This window comes from Sphaeramia orbicularis, chromosome 9 (assembly GCF_902148855.1).
Source record: "Sphaeramia orbicularis chromosome 9, fSphaOr1.1, whole genome shotgun sequence".
Classification (NCBI taxonomy): Eukaryota; Metazoa; Chordata; class Actinopteri; order Kurtiformes; family Apogonidae; genus Sphaeramia; species Sphaeramia orbicularis.
In genome coordinates this window covers 24,979,244-24,995,663 of record NC_043965.1, presented here as the reverse complement: position 1 = coordinate 24,995,663, position 16,420 = coordinate 24,979,244, and the positions used below count along the sequence as shown (strand labels likewise).

General features: G+C 36.5%; 1 protein-coding gene across 1 annotated transcript in view; it reads left to right on the top strand.

The window, feature by feature from the left end:
- The window catches only part of LOC115426197 (proprotein convertase subtilisin/kexin type 5-like), a 29,175-nt gene that overhangs the window by 8,152 nt on the left and 4,603 nt on the right, over positions 1 to 16,420 (top strand). Inside the window, exons 4-14 of the mRNA XM_030144203.1 lie at positions 1,396 to 1,464; positions 7,895 to 7,952; positions 8,044 to 8,189; positions 8,967 to 9,173; positions 9,364 to 9,447; positions 10,553 to 10,739; positions 10,815 to 11,029; positions 12,298 to 12,540; positions 12,634 to 12,867; positions 14,462 to 14,642; positions 14,718 to 14,935. Coding sequence (XP_030000063.1) covers positions 1,396 to 1,464; positions 7,895 to 7,952; positions 8,044 to 8,189; positions 8,967 to 9,173; positions 9,364 to 9,447; positions 10,553 to 10,739; positions 10,815 to 11,029; positions 12,298 to 12,540; positions 12,634 to 12,867; positions 14,462 to 14,642; positions 14,718 to 14,935 — 1,842 coding nt within the window. The remainder of the gene's footprint in view (positions 1 to 1,395; positions 1,465 to 7,894; positions 7,953 to 8,043; positions 8,190 to 8,966; positions 9,174 to 9,363; positions 9,448 to 10,552; positions 10,740 to 10,814; positions 11,030 to 12,297; positions 12,541 to 12,633; positions 12,868 to 14,461; positions 14,643 to 14,717; positions 14,936 to 16,420) is intronic.

Genomic DNA, 16,420 nt, shown 5'->3' with positions numbered 1-16,420 from the left:
GGCCACACAGAGTTATCCCTAGAGAATGACGTGACGCTGATCAAACTGTTTATTTCAGCACTTTACCTTCATGATTTATGCAAGTTACAGTTCAGACAATATCTGAAAAAAGATGGACATTGATTGATTAACCCATAAAGACCCAAACATCCGCTGGTGACCAAAAGCATCTGCTGATCGAAACTGTTTAATACATGCTGATCCACTAATCCTATCAATACTTGTAAATAATTGGTGTAAAATTCAGTTTGTCATCTTTTCATGGTCATCAGATATGACCCATTTGGACGTTCAGAGGCTCCGTAGTTACCGTGGAAACGTCATCTTCTACAACACTGATTCACCAGTAAAACCCATAGAGTTGGATCAATGACAGTGGATGGAGATACTTGTGTTTACATTCAGTTATTGATATATTTGCTGAAAAAGTCACTTTTTCTTCAGTTTTATCTGTTTTTGTATCATAACCTTTGAATTTACTTTGAGCTTTCATGAGCATCTAAATTAAATGTAGGAAATTAAATACGGGAAAATACATGATTCACAGCGGAAATAGCAAAATACAGAGGATAATATTATAATAAATGGTGAAAAATCACTTAAGAAAGGTTAAATAGAGAGAAAATTTATTAGTACTGGATCTTTATGGGTTAATAAAAACAAAACATATTTGTCTTAACCCATAAAGACGCAATTCTACTGTTGTGTCAGTTCCCAAATAAATTTTTCTCTCTATTTAACCTTTCTTAAATAATTAATCACCATTTATCATAATGTCATCCTTTCTATTTTGCTTTTTTTTTTCTCGGTGAAAATCAGGTGTTTTTCTATATTTATTTCACTGATCATGTACTTCAACCATCACACTAAGATTACTTTTGAGGGTTATCATACCAATAACAGAAAACTTGAAAAAGGTGACTTTTTAAGTAAAATCTATCATTAACTGAACATAAACCAAGTGTCTCCATCCACTGTCATTGATCCAACTCCATGGGTTTTACTGGTGAATCAATGTTGTAGAAGATGACGGTGTTTCCACGTTCACTACGGAGCCTCTGAACGTCCAAATGGGTCATATCTGATGACCATGAAAAGATGACAAACTGTATTTTACACCAATTATTTACATGTATTGATAGGATTAGTGGGTCTGAGGTTATTACACATTTTAGATCAGTAAATGCTTTTGGTCACTGGTGAATATTTAGGTCTTATTATAAAATATTGCTGCTTTACAGTCATTTCTTGATCATTTTAACATCACATTTCAATGGTAATTTACTGGCAGGCATTGATTTGAATATCATCTCATGTAAAATGTTTTCTCAAACATGACAGCAATCTTTACACTGCATTTTTCTTCTTCACTAATATAACTCATCTGTTCGTCAGGTGAAACTGCTGATGCAGAGAAAAAGGACTGTCTCCCTTGTGACGAAGGCTGTAAGCAGTGTAAACACAGTAAGTACAGGGTGTATTTTCCTTACTCTCCACTTTTTCTCTGTGAGGTTAGCGATAAAACCAAGAAGGTGCAGCAGCGACAGTAAAAAAACCCCTCCTCATCATGGTAGATGAAACCTGTACTCTTAAAATGTTATAGTCTTCACCATTTAAAGGTTTCATATGTCAGTTTAATGGTGTAAGACACAGTGAGATATTGTGAAAGCTTGAAGCCAAAGTCTGACAGAAGGATAAACTGTGATAAATGTGTGAAGACAGGATGATTCTGTGTCATGATACTACCACTGACCCCCTTTTGACTAGAGGCTCCTTAATAAATCTTCATAAATCTGCTTAATTTATTTTTTGATTTGTTTTTTTCTGTAGCTAATAAACACTACGTTCAATCCATTAGACAAGTCAGTCTGGACAGTCTTTATCAGACAATTATACATTGCATTAGTCTTTGTATACAAAACTATGTAGGTAGTTTTTCACTTTGGCTGATGTTGATTATCTTCTCCATGAGGAAAAACAACCTTGAATCTAATTACTCCAACCAAAAAAGGTTCACACTTGTGCCAGGCTATGCTTTCTCATCCACGTTTCAGTCCTAGCAGGCAGGACATACGATATCACACACATTTCCACATACATCTAGACACAACTCTTTTAATAAACGGTGGATTGAATGAGGCTTTTTTTTTTTCATTCTGGGAAATGTGAAAACAAAAACCATACACCATAATTGTCGCCTAAAGCTCATTCTTTGTGCCTTTTATGCTTCTCCCTGTTGATACAAGCCACATAAAGACGCAAGGACTTCCTTCACTCAGAGATGATTACCAGCATACCATAGAAAGTTGTTATGGTGCTAAACTAGTCTGAGGTAGAGACGGGCTGTTATTATGTCATTATGCATTCTGGGTGGAATATCTTTCTTCACACTCATCCTCACCGCAGCCTCCCTGCAAATGACTCCCTCTGCTTAATCACAACTGGACGAACTAAACAAGTCAGTCAGCAGATTAGAGATTTGATAGGACTGGCCTTGTTACCCGATGTTATGGGTGAAAGGGAAGATGAAACAGGACGTGTACGGTCTCGGACTTATATCTGATACATGCATCTCCATGTGACATCCTGTTTTTCCACAGACATTTATGTAAAGCTATTGTAGGTATTTACTTTCCTGTTGGCTTGAAACATGCTATCTTTACTGTAACACTGATTTTAATCTTAACCCATAAAGACCCAGTGCTACTTTTGTAATTGTCCCCAAATGACTTTTTCTCTTTATTTAACCTTTCTGAAGTGATTTATCACCATTAATTGTAATATTATCTTCTGTGTTTTGCTTCTTTTTTTTTTTTTTTTTTTTTTTTGTGTGTGAAAACTTGGTATTTTCCTGTATTTAATTTACTGATCATGTAGATATTCATAAAAACTCAGATTAAAAGTGAGGGTTATTAAATCAAAAACAGAGAAAACTGAAGAAAAAGTTACTTTTATTTTCTGTTTATATCTGTAAATTATATTCTCTTTCATCTATATACATGTATTTGTCTTTATCTGTCTTTATTAGTTGGTTTTTGTATTCTGAGATCCAGATTGGGTTGGTATATGGGGTCGCCACTGGTTCTGGGGGGGTGGGGTTTATACTTAGTGTGTCACAGAATCTTGTATTATAAAATATGAATTTCTTTCTTTTTCTTTTGCTTTGTACTTCTGAGATGCACAATGAAAACAAATAAAAAATTGATTTAAAAAAAAAAAAAAAAAGAAGAAAAAAAAAGTTACTTTTAAAGCAGAATCTATCATTTGCTGAACATAAATCAAGTGTCTCCATCCACTGGCATTGATCCAACTCCATGGGTTTTACTGGTGAATCAATGTTGTAGAAGATGATGGTGTTTCGAAATTCACTACAGAGCCTCTGAACGTCCAAATGGGTCATATCTGATGACCATGAAAAGATGAAAAACTGTATTTTACACCAATTATTTACATGGATTGATAGGATTAGTGAATTAACAAGTATTAAACAGTTCATATCAATAGATGGTTTGTGTCACCAGTGGCTGTTTGGATCTTTATGGGTTAAATCATATGCATCACAGATAACTCAGCTATGATAACTACAGCTTATATTATTATATTTTTAGTCGCATGTCATTACAAAAAATGCTAATTATTACAAAAAATAATAATAAAAAAGAAAAAAAAAAAAAAAAGAAGAATCTAAAAGTTTTCAGACGTAAGCATTAAGGAGTTACGGGGCCAAAATGTGCCTGTAAGCAAGTAAACAAGCTGTGTAGGTGTTTTTTTTTTTTTTTTTTGTGCTAGTGTTGTGCAATGTGCATTTGTGTGAGGTCTATCAATGAGCCTGCCAGACTGCATGTGATAAGACGCAGCATCAAATTACTTCAATACCTCTTTTTAAGTAACCAAGCAATCAAGTTTTTACACCCCTAAATCTTCTGTGATACTCTCTTTTAATCAAGAGATGAAGATGTGGTGATATTTTATAAAGGGACTCATGTCATGTATCAGATCTACCTTGGATGTGTATAATCTGTGGCAATTAAAGCAAGCCCTCTCCCTCTTTCTCTCTTTTTGGCTGAATATGAGCTAAATACTGAAATCAACAGATGCTGCCTTTGACCGGGGATAAAAAATAAAGTTCATTACTTTCCTTTATGGTTTTCTTTGCTGCTGGTGCAGCTCTAATCAGAGCATATGAGACATCACCTCGTCCCTCTGCGTCTTTACCTCTTTTTCTTTTTGATCATCATAGTTTAGCGTGACTTTTTTAAAGCCTGAGTTTACTTTGTTGTTATAATTATTAGAGATACTGAAGCAAAAGGTAGCTGTACTGTCCATTTACTACGCAGTCAGACTCCGACTCCTCACAAGCAGGATTTGGCCCCAGAGTTTCTTTCCTATACTTGAAGAATTCTTTCTCTTTGATATTTTGTTTCATTATATTCACACAACTATTCGTCTGTTCTCTCTTGTCATCAGTCTACTTTATCAGGAGAATTCTTAATGTATAGTGTGTGTTTTTTCCCCCAGTGAAGTGAAGTTCATCTATTCCAGATTGTGAATGTTATCATTTTTGTGTGTGATTGTCTGCTTGTATGTACTGTATGTGTTTGCTGCCAAAACGAATGTAAGGTGTAAATATGTGTGTCAGTGTGTGTGTTTGCACATTCCACAAGTGCATACTTCAGGATGTGTATGCCAGGTTAAATTTTGCTCAAATCCCCCCCTCCCCTCTTCCCGGCTTGCACAGTTAATATTTATGCGGGCACTATTTTCTCTCTTCACATAGACACAGCCTGGAGGCACGATTTCCGGCTCCTCACTCCCTCTCTCTTGTTCTATACCTCTGTCCCTCCCACCTCTCTTTTCTCCCAGTCTCTCACTGTATGAGTAATTACTTTCACAGGTAGTGGCTTGTCGACCGCATTGAAGTGCAAACCAGTGCAGTGTTAAGTTGTGGGTGCTGGAAGGAGACAGTGTGAGGAATGGGGTGTGGGGGTCGATGGAGACTTTTCTGGAGAGGATGAATGTCCCAAGGGAGAGTCTGCAGAAGGGGCTTTTTTAGTAGTTATTTCCATCCCTTACTCTCCCCTGTTTTACTCCTCCTTTCCCCTGTCTCTCTTTTTCTTTCTGCTTCCTGTCTCTGTCTCTTCTTCTGTCCTCAGGGATGTTTTGACATTGTTGAACTAAGGCATGACAGCGTGGCTCATCCTTGGTTACCACTTGGATGCTCTTGATTGACAGGAAGAATTAATTAGCTTGAAAAAAAAAAAAAAAACAGTGCTTCTTCCCTTGCTGTGCAAACACGCTCACATACACTTGAATTATTTATTAACGTCCCTTGGATAAATTACCTGAATGTCACAAACAGAAAGGATCCAGATTTTTCACATGACCTCTCTTGTTTTTATGTCACTCTTCAGAAGTACAAATAGTATAAGATAAACAGTAAAAAAGCTAAAACACACACACAGACACACACACACACACACACACATAACACAGGAGTGGACGCAGCAGCATAAACTCAATATGTAACAGATGAGACAACCAGGGAGGCTTGTCCACATTTACGTTTGCTTCAAGGCTTATGGGATTTGTTCACTGGTTAATCAAACTCAACTGATGATTGATCTGAGAGTGCCTTTTAATTACACTGTGAAATGGACTTATTTATTATATGGTACTGGAGCGCCTCCTGCTGGTGACAAACTGACCTCAGAGATAGTGGCTGCTTGTGCTGTGTATACATCCCCCTGAGACCCTGCAATGCATCCACTTTACATTACATTTTGTTTTGTTTTTTTCTCTCAGTTTACACCTTTTGTCATTACTTTCCTCATTAATTGACTTTTTTTTTTTTTTTTTGTTATCTTCTAGTTGTGACGCAAGGCCAAAAACTATCATAGAAAATTGAAGTGGTGTCAAAATCAGCCATATTAATCCAAAACTGAGTGTTAAATAAATGCATAACAATGTAAAAGAAAAGTATTATTTCTTTATTGTTTGATTTTTTGCTTAATAGTATTTGTATCTTTGGTAGGCCATGCAAATCTGACAACTATCAAAGTTCAACTGGGCTGGTTTTGTTCTTGAAAACATTTTATCTCTCATTCAACCCATAAAGACCCAGTGCTATTTTTGTGGCAGTTCCCAAATGAATTTTCCTCTATATTTAACTTTTCTTAAGGCATTTATGACCGTTGATTGTAATTTTATCCTTCTTATTTTTTGTTTTTCAGTGTAAATTATGTATTTTCCTGTATCTAATTTACTGATCATGTAGATGTTCATAAAAGCTCAGATTAAAGTGGAAGGTTATTATATCAGAAACAGACAAAAAATGAAGAAAAAGTGACTTTTTCAGCAAAGATATCAATAACTGAACATAAACCAAGTGTTTCCATCCACTGTCATTGATTAAACTCCATGGGTTTTACCAGTGAATAAATGTTGTAGAAGATTATGATGTTTCCACTGTAAATACAGAGCCTCTGAAAGTCCAAATGGTTCATATCTAATGACCATGCAAAAATGACAAACTGTATTTTACACCAATTATTTACATGGATTGATAGGATTAATGGATGAACAGTTATTAAACAGTTTAGATCAGTAGATGGTTTTTGTCGCCAGTGGCTGTTTGGGTCTTTATGGGTTAACAGACTTCATCAGTTGTGTTTGCTGGTGGGGAAAGCAGACATATAAACCTATGGAGGGAGTGGTCTGTGTAGGTGGTGTTTCACACACTAATAGTTTATAATGGTTAGAAGAAAACAGAACTGAGGAAATCCAAGTTTTTTGGATGAGAGATCAAACATTTTTAAGAACAAAAACCAGTCCAGTTAAAAACAACCTGAGGCTAATCGATGACCTGGACACAATCATTTTTCAAGAACTATTTCATTTTCAATAAATTTTTATATCAATCAGGTCCTACTAATCTTAGCTTGAACAAATTAAAAAATATATGGAGAAAAATAGCTTTGATCTCAGGAGGATATGATGAGAATGGAAAATGTTTTCCTCACTGTGAAGCTTTCTTGGATAAAGTACCATCAAAAGTCTCAGGTCACTTTTAGTTCATTGTTTAGTTTGTTTTCATATTGATTCCTGTGAATTTATTAAGAAGAAAACACAAGGAACATGTGTATAATATTGAAAACAAACAACATATCACTACTAAAGATCTTCTATAGAAGTCTGTATTTAGTGTGACTTATAATCCCATGACCAAGCCTAAAAAATAAAATATGTTTGACTGAAACACGAGCACTGAATTGTTTGGACCGAAAGAGTTCACGACAAGTTAAGTGCAAACTAATTTAAACCAAACTAAACCTGCCTGTTTGTTCTGTAGAAAAAGTTTTTTTTTTAGCTTGATAAAACAACAAACTCAACGGTAGCCAAAGACTTTTTTGGCTTTAGAAGTATTGTACGTTATTATTTTTTTGTTACAGATAAACTGCAAAATATATTATGTGTGTTTTAATGCTTTTAAAAATTTTTACTTTTTAAGGAATGAAATTACTCCCACCCATTTTAAATCAACTTATTGTATTAATTATATTTATTCTATTTATTGTATCTTGGAGGGAAGGGTGCAATATATGGACTTGGTGTAATACATAACTGTCATTATGCTGACTTCAAGATTTTGTGAGTTGTTTTGTGATTGTATGTGTCCGAATGTGAATGCAGCAATGTGTAGCACTGTTGTCCAAAACAATAAAGTTTATCCTGATCCTGATATTATCTCTGCTGTGTCTTCATCTTGAGGATAATATGTATTAAAATAGTCACATGAAGTTGTGAAACACATCACATTCATCCAGGCTCTTGTTTGTGTTTTTTCACCTTGTCGTCTGTACAATGAGCCTGACCTGTTGTTAAATCTGTTCCTCAGGAGGCACACATCATGAGGACGGAACAGTTTGTCTAAAATGTGAAGACAGTTACTACCAGTAAGTGTCTTCTGTTTGAAGTTTTCACTGACTTTTACGTTTTTACTCTCATTTTCTCACGGTGAAATCTGATGTTTTTCTTCATTCTCAGGTTAGAGTCAGACTGTTATCAGTCGTGTCCAGATCAGACGTACAGTGTTGATGAAAAGATGGTGTGCGCTCCATGTGAAGACAAACACTGTGTGAACTGTGACGCCACCCAGTGTTACTTGTGTGAAGAGGGATTCTACGTCTATGGTGCAGTTTTCATCCTCTTTAATGTTTGCCCAGATAACTGTGGGATTTCCCTCAAATGTTTTTCTAACAGTTTTTTTTGTGAATCTTTAAACTCTAAATAGGTGTTGAAGCACTTTTTAATAATCTGTTGATACTTAAAGCCAATGGAATTACTACACGCTTAATGCATGTTTTCTCTTTAATTTTATAACACACTTTTTACAAAACTGTAAACATATTTCACAGCTTCACACTCAGTTTCATGTGACACGTGACAGTCACATGTTAGATACACAAAAAAAGGTGAATTTGACTTATTTTCCAGTGTTTTTCTTTTTTCTTTTTGGCACAAAGGTTTTCATTTTCTTTCTCTGCACTTTTGTTGTGTAAACACATTTTGATTAGACAATGAATAATAACTTTTGGGATTTGCAGACCCATGTGTGGACACGTGTTTCATATGTATGATAAAACTAACAAACTGCAGCCCTGCACAAAGGAAAAGCAAAATCCACAAGTGTTTTTCATTTGTAGCGTACAACTAGTGTGTAGTCATTGCTTGACCTTATGTTTCAAATTCAAATGATGGTTTTGGTGAGTTTTTCAGAATATTTAAAAATGTATGATGTTTTGCTGGATTGGTTTAGAGGTTTTGTGGTTAATGTGTACAGTTGTGCAAAAATATCTTAGAGTTTTAAAGACATTGCCTTTTCAATTAGAAAAAATCAATACAGTAAACACAAAGTGACCTCTGTAAATTTAACCTTCAAAATAATAATAATCTGTTTGTGCATCTAGATGGAGTGTGTGTAGACCATTGTAAGCAGGGTTTCTTTGTGGACGAGGAGAGCCAGGACTGTGAGCCTTGTCACCGTGCCTGTAAGACCTGCGGAGGACCACGATTCGACGACTGTGACTCCTGCGAAGAGGGATTCACCCTAAAGAAAGGGGAGTGTTTGGAGGCCAGACAGCTGGAGCTCTGCCCTGAGAAACACTTCAGAAACCGTACGACAAATATGACTCTACTTTTAGCACTGCTTTGGAAACATGCTGCATCTTTCCATTACAGAGAATCACCCTTAAGAGTCTGTGTTTTCACTTCATTATACTTTCTTGCTTTGATTTTGTGCAGCGTTTCGTTGAGGGTTGTTTTCCTTGTTGTCATGTGTCACCTTTGTGTCCTGTTTCTCATCAGGTAAGGGTGAATGCAAGCTTTGTCACTCCACTTGTAAGACTTGTTCGGATGCAGGAAAGGAGGACTGTCTCAGTTGTCACTCAGGTAAACATGATTTCAACTTCAACTTTCAACTTTATTTATCCTTAGCAAAGGAAATTCAGTGAGCAACAGGGGTCATAACCACATGAGCATATACACAAAAACACATACACAGAAACAGCACCACCAGATGCCACCAAAATAAAATTACACAACATAGGACAACACATAATGGAGCTACTCCCTTCCCAACACAAATGCCAAAAGTCCAAAAGGGCAGTACCCACGTTAATTGCCATAATGGCCATGAGCATTAAACAATAAATAAATAATCACATAAAAAGATGTAAATATCAGCTAAGTGAATTCAGATTACTAATAGCCACAGGAATAAAGGAATCCCCAGCATGTCCAGTTCTCAACTGAAGAAGCCTAAAACAGCAACCAGAGATTGACCTGAATGCTCGTCATTTACACCCAAGCAAGAACACTTTGGTAAACAGGCAGTGGCCACTTACTCGTCCCTCACACCAGATCCAAGAAAGGAGCGGCAGCTTTTAGTGTATATGCCCCACAAATATGGAACATCCCGCCTGATACAGTTAGACATGCCACATCAGAAGCCATTTTTAAAACAGATTAAAAACGTATATTTTTTTGACAGTGTTCTATTGAGTTGTGTGTGTATGTGTGGTTGTGTGGGTATGTGCACATATGTGAGGTTAAATGTGTACATATGATGGTTTACTTGCACTTGCACACTCTTTTTTATGATTGTTTTTTACTGTAGCTATATTATTTACATGTTGTGAAGCACATTGAGTCTGCCTTGTGCATGAAATGTGTTTTATAAATAAAGTTGAATAGAACTGATTTACCTGTGAGCTCCGGACTGTCCAACTCTGTCTATGCCTGAAAAAAAAAAGCCTCAGTATGTTTGTTGTAAAGGTTTGGCAAGCTGGCTATAAAAGCAGCACAGGGGTTAATATGTACCACAAGAGAGGATATTGAAGATTGCAATCTATGCACTCATCTAGTCTGCATATGTGAAATAATATAATGGAGTCACATTATCCATCTGCCCCCCATGATAGACTGGAAACCTGCTCCCTTTAATAATTTTCTGCTATGATGTTTCTGTGATGATGTGGTTTGTCTCTATTTTTAGGTCACTTTCTGACTGCCCAACAGACCTGTGTGACTCGTTGTCGGCCTGGTACGTTTGCCAACAAGGCGTCGGGCCAGTGTGATGACTGTTCCAGAGGGTGTGTTGTGTGCCAGGATGCCCAGCACTGCCAAAAATGTCGCAAAGGGCTTTACTTGCAGGACGACAAGTGTGTAACGAGCTGTCAGAGGTGTGTAGTTAAATACATATGTATATCCATCAGTATCATATGGTCAGTTGTAACTAATGCTTCCTCCGTCTTTAGAGGGTTTCCTCAAGGTGTCGTATGCCAGCCGTGTGTGCCGCAGTGTGCATCCTGCCAGGGAAACGCCTCCCACTGCATGAGCTGTGACGAACAGTACTTTCTAGTGGACCACTCCTGCAGGTCACAGTGTCCAGAAGGTTATTACACCTCTGACAAAGAATGCCATTCCTGCCCTGAAGACTGTCTGGAGTGCACTGAGGACGGCCTGTGTCAGAGTGAGTATAGTAGAAGGATGGAAAAGATGGAAGTGGAGGTTAATAGAAGACATTAACAGAAGACGAAGAGGATGGACACGATAAGGGTGGACGATGGGAAATACAGTCTGCTCATAAGACTGACAAAAGTTTAACTGTGAGGCCAGAATGTTCACAGAGAAGAAAGTGGATCAGAAGGAATTCAGATCAAATGAAGTATCGCAGAACTCTGTATAGATAATAATACATTTCAGAAGACAGAGAGAAGATGTTTAATTAGGACATCTGTCATGGTCATTCCTGGATAATTAATTATAATCCAAAAATGATTTATCATTCATTTTCCAGAGCAGATAACTCAGCAGGTGATATTCAGGGGAGTAGAGGAGTAAATTCTTCTCTTGTATGATATGATATAAACACAAAAAATACTGTCTTGTTAAAAATAACTACAGTGTGGATCCTCATATGTATATTAAACAAAATACATATGTCCTCACGTGTGTTGCCATTATCCACAGTGATTAAAATGCACATCCATTAGAGGACAGATGTGTTCTACACGGAATTAAAAGTGAGGTTCATTGTTTTAAAATCATAAAAAATGTATCTTTTTTTTGGAAAATTTGGAAGGGATTTTTTTTTTGCCAAGTCTGAGACAGAAGACAGAATATTTTGACTGACCTTATCTGATTTTGTAATGAATTGAAATTGATCAATAAATTAATCAAATTGATAAATAAAGACAAATTAAGAAAAAAACATAATATAAATAAAATAATGAAATACAATAAATGAACTATTAAAAAAAACACTACAAGTTTTTTTTAATCTTAGAAACCCACGAAAGGTCTGTGCAAGATATAAATAAAATCAGTCAAATACTAATTTTCTGATTGATAAAACTGTCAGTTTCTCCCATTATTTTTTAAATGCACCTCTAGACTGACTATAGGCACATATTTTGTGATGAAAAATTATATTATTCAATAAATCTCAGTGACCTGATTAATTTAATATGAGGAAATGCATATTATATGACTTAATTTGATGAACATGACCTAAATTAATTTTTGTTCTGAAGGTATAGCAAGGTATTTTTATTATGTGGTAGATAAATGAATTATTATGTTGAGGGCATTAAAGCCATATTTTATATAGATGTTTTGTATCTATATGTTTGTGTTTTTGTATCAGCATTTTGTGTAGCATAGATGTTCTCAGAGCCTAAATCTGTAAATGGTTCATTCATTTGACCTTCTTATCTTTCTCCTACTCTCCTTTCACAGAATGTGCCGATTATTACTTCCTCCACAAGGATAAGTGTGTAGATGACTGTCCCATTGGGTTCTTTCCCGATGAGATGCAACAGGAGTGTGTGCGCTGTCACAGAGATTGTGCCTCATGTGATGGACCAGACGATGATGATTGTGACGTGTGCAGCAACCCGAAAGCTGTACGGTACAATGGAGAGTGTCTGGCTAACTGTCCCACCTGGACTTACTATGACAAGTCTACCAACGAGTGCAGAGGTACTACTATGTTTTATTCTATTATTATAGGATGTCTCAACCATTCAGAGTGTTGGTTTTTCATGGTTATTTGTTTTGTTTTGTTTTTGCCAGATTGTGACAAGACGTGTCTGACTTGCTCAGACCAGGAGCCCTCATCCTGCCTCACCTGTGGACAAAACAGGACTAAAGATGCCAGTGGACACTGTGTTTGGTACAGTGAGTGCTCCCTGCGCTCCTACATGGACCAGAATGGAGAATGCCAGACATGTCCCAAGTCCTGCCACCGATGCTTTGGCTCGGGTGAAGATCACTGCCTCAGCTGTGAAGAGCCACGCTTTCTACTGAGTGAGTTATTCAGGTCATTGTCACTTTTAGTTAGATATATGGTATTAGCTTTGGCCAGTCGGCTCCATTGTCTATTTACTGAAAGGAACATAACACTTACTAAACATTTCAGTTCAATGTAAAAGCTTTAAGCATAGGTGTCAAACTCATTTTAGCTCAGGGGTCACATACGACCCAGTTTAATCTGAAGCGGGCCAGACTAGTAAATTAATAACAAAATAAATAATGGCAACTCCAATTTTTCTCTTTGTTTTAGTGCAAAAAAGTTAATTTACAATATGAAAATGTTTACGTTTACAAGCTATCCTTTCACAAAAAATATGAAAAACCTAAACATACATGAACAACCTGAATATATATAGTATTTCCTTTATCATTAAAACAACTTGACAGCACTCAGTGAGACTCTCAACTATTAATATCTTCTGTGTAATTTTTGGACTTTGCAAATTCATCCTAAAGGCCAGATTGGACCCTCAGGAGGGCTGGTTTTGGCCCATTGGCCCCGTTTAACTGCAGAAACTGATAATTATGTTTAATCTGCTGAAAGTAATAATTTTGACAATGTTTGAATAGGACATTTATACTTAAAGACGGACAAGGTTGAACAGTTGTCCTCCCATTCCTTTTTTTCTGTTTTGTAGCAGGTGTTTCCGAAAATCCATTATGTCTAAGTATAGAACAAAGTTAAAATCCCCATAACTAAAAAAACAAAACAAAACAAACACAGACTGGCCTTTTGCTTTTTCCCACTTAAACCTTTGTTGATAATAGATAATTAAAACTAAGCAGTGTCACACAGAACAGATGATGTTGGGGAAATACATTCATCTTCTATTTAGTCCATGGTGTTTTTCCTTTAATTTGTCCATTCACATGTTGCCAGTTTGAGCTTTGTTCTTTTTCTGTTTTCCATGTCCAGCTGAATGTTTTTTTTTTTCTGTTTATGTGTCATATTTTCCATTGTGAGACTCTCTTCAATAATGATCAGATTTTGGTTCTTTGTTGGTGGTTCTAACAGCTGTTTTACTTACTGCAAACCATATTTTGATAAGGTAATGATGCTCATATCAAGTTACAGAAATAAAACACATACATCTCATAAGGATCTAACGTCCTGATAATTACTGAGACTGTTTACGAATCACTTTCCAACACTTGTTACTATCATCAACACATTCTGACATTTCCAAGAGACATGAATATTCTCCATCATACAAACCACACACTCTCCAGCTCTCCTGTAATCTCTTTGGTGCAGGAACATTTCTTGCATAACCACAAACTGGTAAATGTGTTTTCATGTTAAGTTTCATCACACATTTCTCTCTTATTTGCTTCGTAGTTATTTGTTTTAAGGAGCTACTATGTTGTCACCTTCCCAAAATAATGCTTATGTTATTTTTTCAGATTTTTGAGGAAACACAAAAAACTGATTGATTGATGAACTGAGTATTTGATGATGTAGGCTTATTTTAGGAAGGTGACAGTTTGGGAGAGTGAGTGGAGGGGTATGCATACAGCTTCACCACTAAACATCACACACTGAACCTTCAAATGCTGTATATCCTATGACTGTGTTTGTGCCCATCAGACAACACCTGTGTGCTGGAATGTCCTGTGGGTTACTACGCTGAGGACAAGGATGAGCGTGTGTGTGAGCGCTGTCACTTCAGCTGTAAATCCTGTCGTGGTCGTCACAGCACAGAGTGTGTGGCCTGTAAACCTGGACTCTTCCAGCAGGGAAAAAGCTGTGTGGAAACCTGTTCAGAGAGGTTAGAGGTACACACATACTCCCACATCACCTCCCTTCATGTCAGAATCTAAACAAACCCCCTCTCTCTTTCTAGTCACTTTGGAAACACCAGCACCTTGACCTGTGACCGCTGTGACCCCTCTTGTAAGATGTGCTGGGGTCGGAGTAACAGGAACTGCCTAAAGTGTCGGGAAGATTACTATTACCTGAGGCAGAAGGCACAGTGTCTGCAGAGCTGCCCTGCAGGATACTACCCCAACAGCCAGGAAAAAACCTGCCACAAGTGTCACAGCAGTTGCAAAACGTGTGACGGTAAATAAAGACCATGGTTTATTTTTGTCATGTTGGGCTTAATGCATTTTGTGTGGCTTTACCATTATCATTACACTGCAAAAATGCCAGTGTTAATTTAACACCCACAGTGTTGAAATTAACACTTGCAAAGTGTCTAAATGTGTCCACACTGCACAGTGTCAAAGTAACTCTTTGAAAATGTTAAAAGATAAGCACCCAGTTTTAGTTGGTTCAGCACTCTTCATCATTAAAAAGTAACACCACAGAACACTTTCCAGTGTTGTATCCACACTACTCTAGTATTGGTGTTGAAATACAGCATCAAAAGTAACACTTTTCTCTCATGCTGTAAATCTTGAAAGTTTTGCATTTTATTTTCTTTCTGTACTTGATAAAGTCAAGCAAAGATAACCTATAACCCTGTTCTTAGATCCTTAGAAATTCTCAATCCTTCCCTTCTGTCATGGTTGTTTACTTTAAGTTTCTCAGAGCAATCAGGCTCCACAGGTGTGTTTAATCTCTTCCACTAAAGTGACTGAAGACGTAATCAGTCAAAACGCCTGTTCTTGAAGTGGCCATTGTGAAACATCATAAGTCAATGTGGCCTTGTTCATTCTGGTGTGGATGTGGAACTGTTATGAGGGTGTGGCTTGATCTACCACAATTAGGGTTAAATTTAACATTAATGTTAAAAATACTCTGATTTGACAAATTTAATTTGTCAAAGGAAACACAGGCAATGTTATTTTGTAGCAGTGTAGTATTAATACAACACCATCATTCTCTATTTAAAACTGTCCCTGAAATTTTAACACTCCCACATTTGCTGTGTAGCATTTTTGGTTATTTTTGGGAGGTGTAACCTTTATGTCTACATACTACAGGGCCTAAAGGATACTCCAGAAGGAAAATAATAACATCACACCTCTACAAATATTCTCAAGGAGCTAATATCAGGACAACAACTAAAACTGATTTTCAATCAAAATCAGACTACATTATTGATCCCAGGGGGAAATTATTGGATGTTACAGTTGCTCCCTTCAAGTAAAATAAAAAGCAGCAGGAAAGAATTGATCAATATAACAGAAAAAGAAAGAAGATATAAATAGATACATATATAAAGCCCTAAGTATATAAACATTTATATAGGTCTGAATATACATCTATACCAAATACACATATTTAAACACTTTAGTACAACACAAAATTAGAATAGTAATTTGTACAATATGTACTAGACAAAATATTATCAATATGATAATTGTAGAAATACACATAATACATGTGCAAAAATATTATTGTATGTATTTATAGTTTTGTGGTTATAAGGTGAGTTAAACAGTTTGATAGCCACAGGCAGGAATGATTTCCTGTGTTGTTCAGTGGCGCATTTGGGTGGAGTCAGTCTGTCACTGAGCAAAGTGGATTAATCTGTCAGTTATTTCCTCAGCTGATCAATTCAGGTGTGTAGAGATCACTAAAAGTCTTAAAATATTCAGC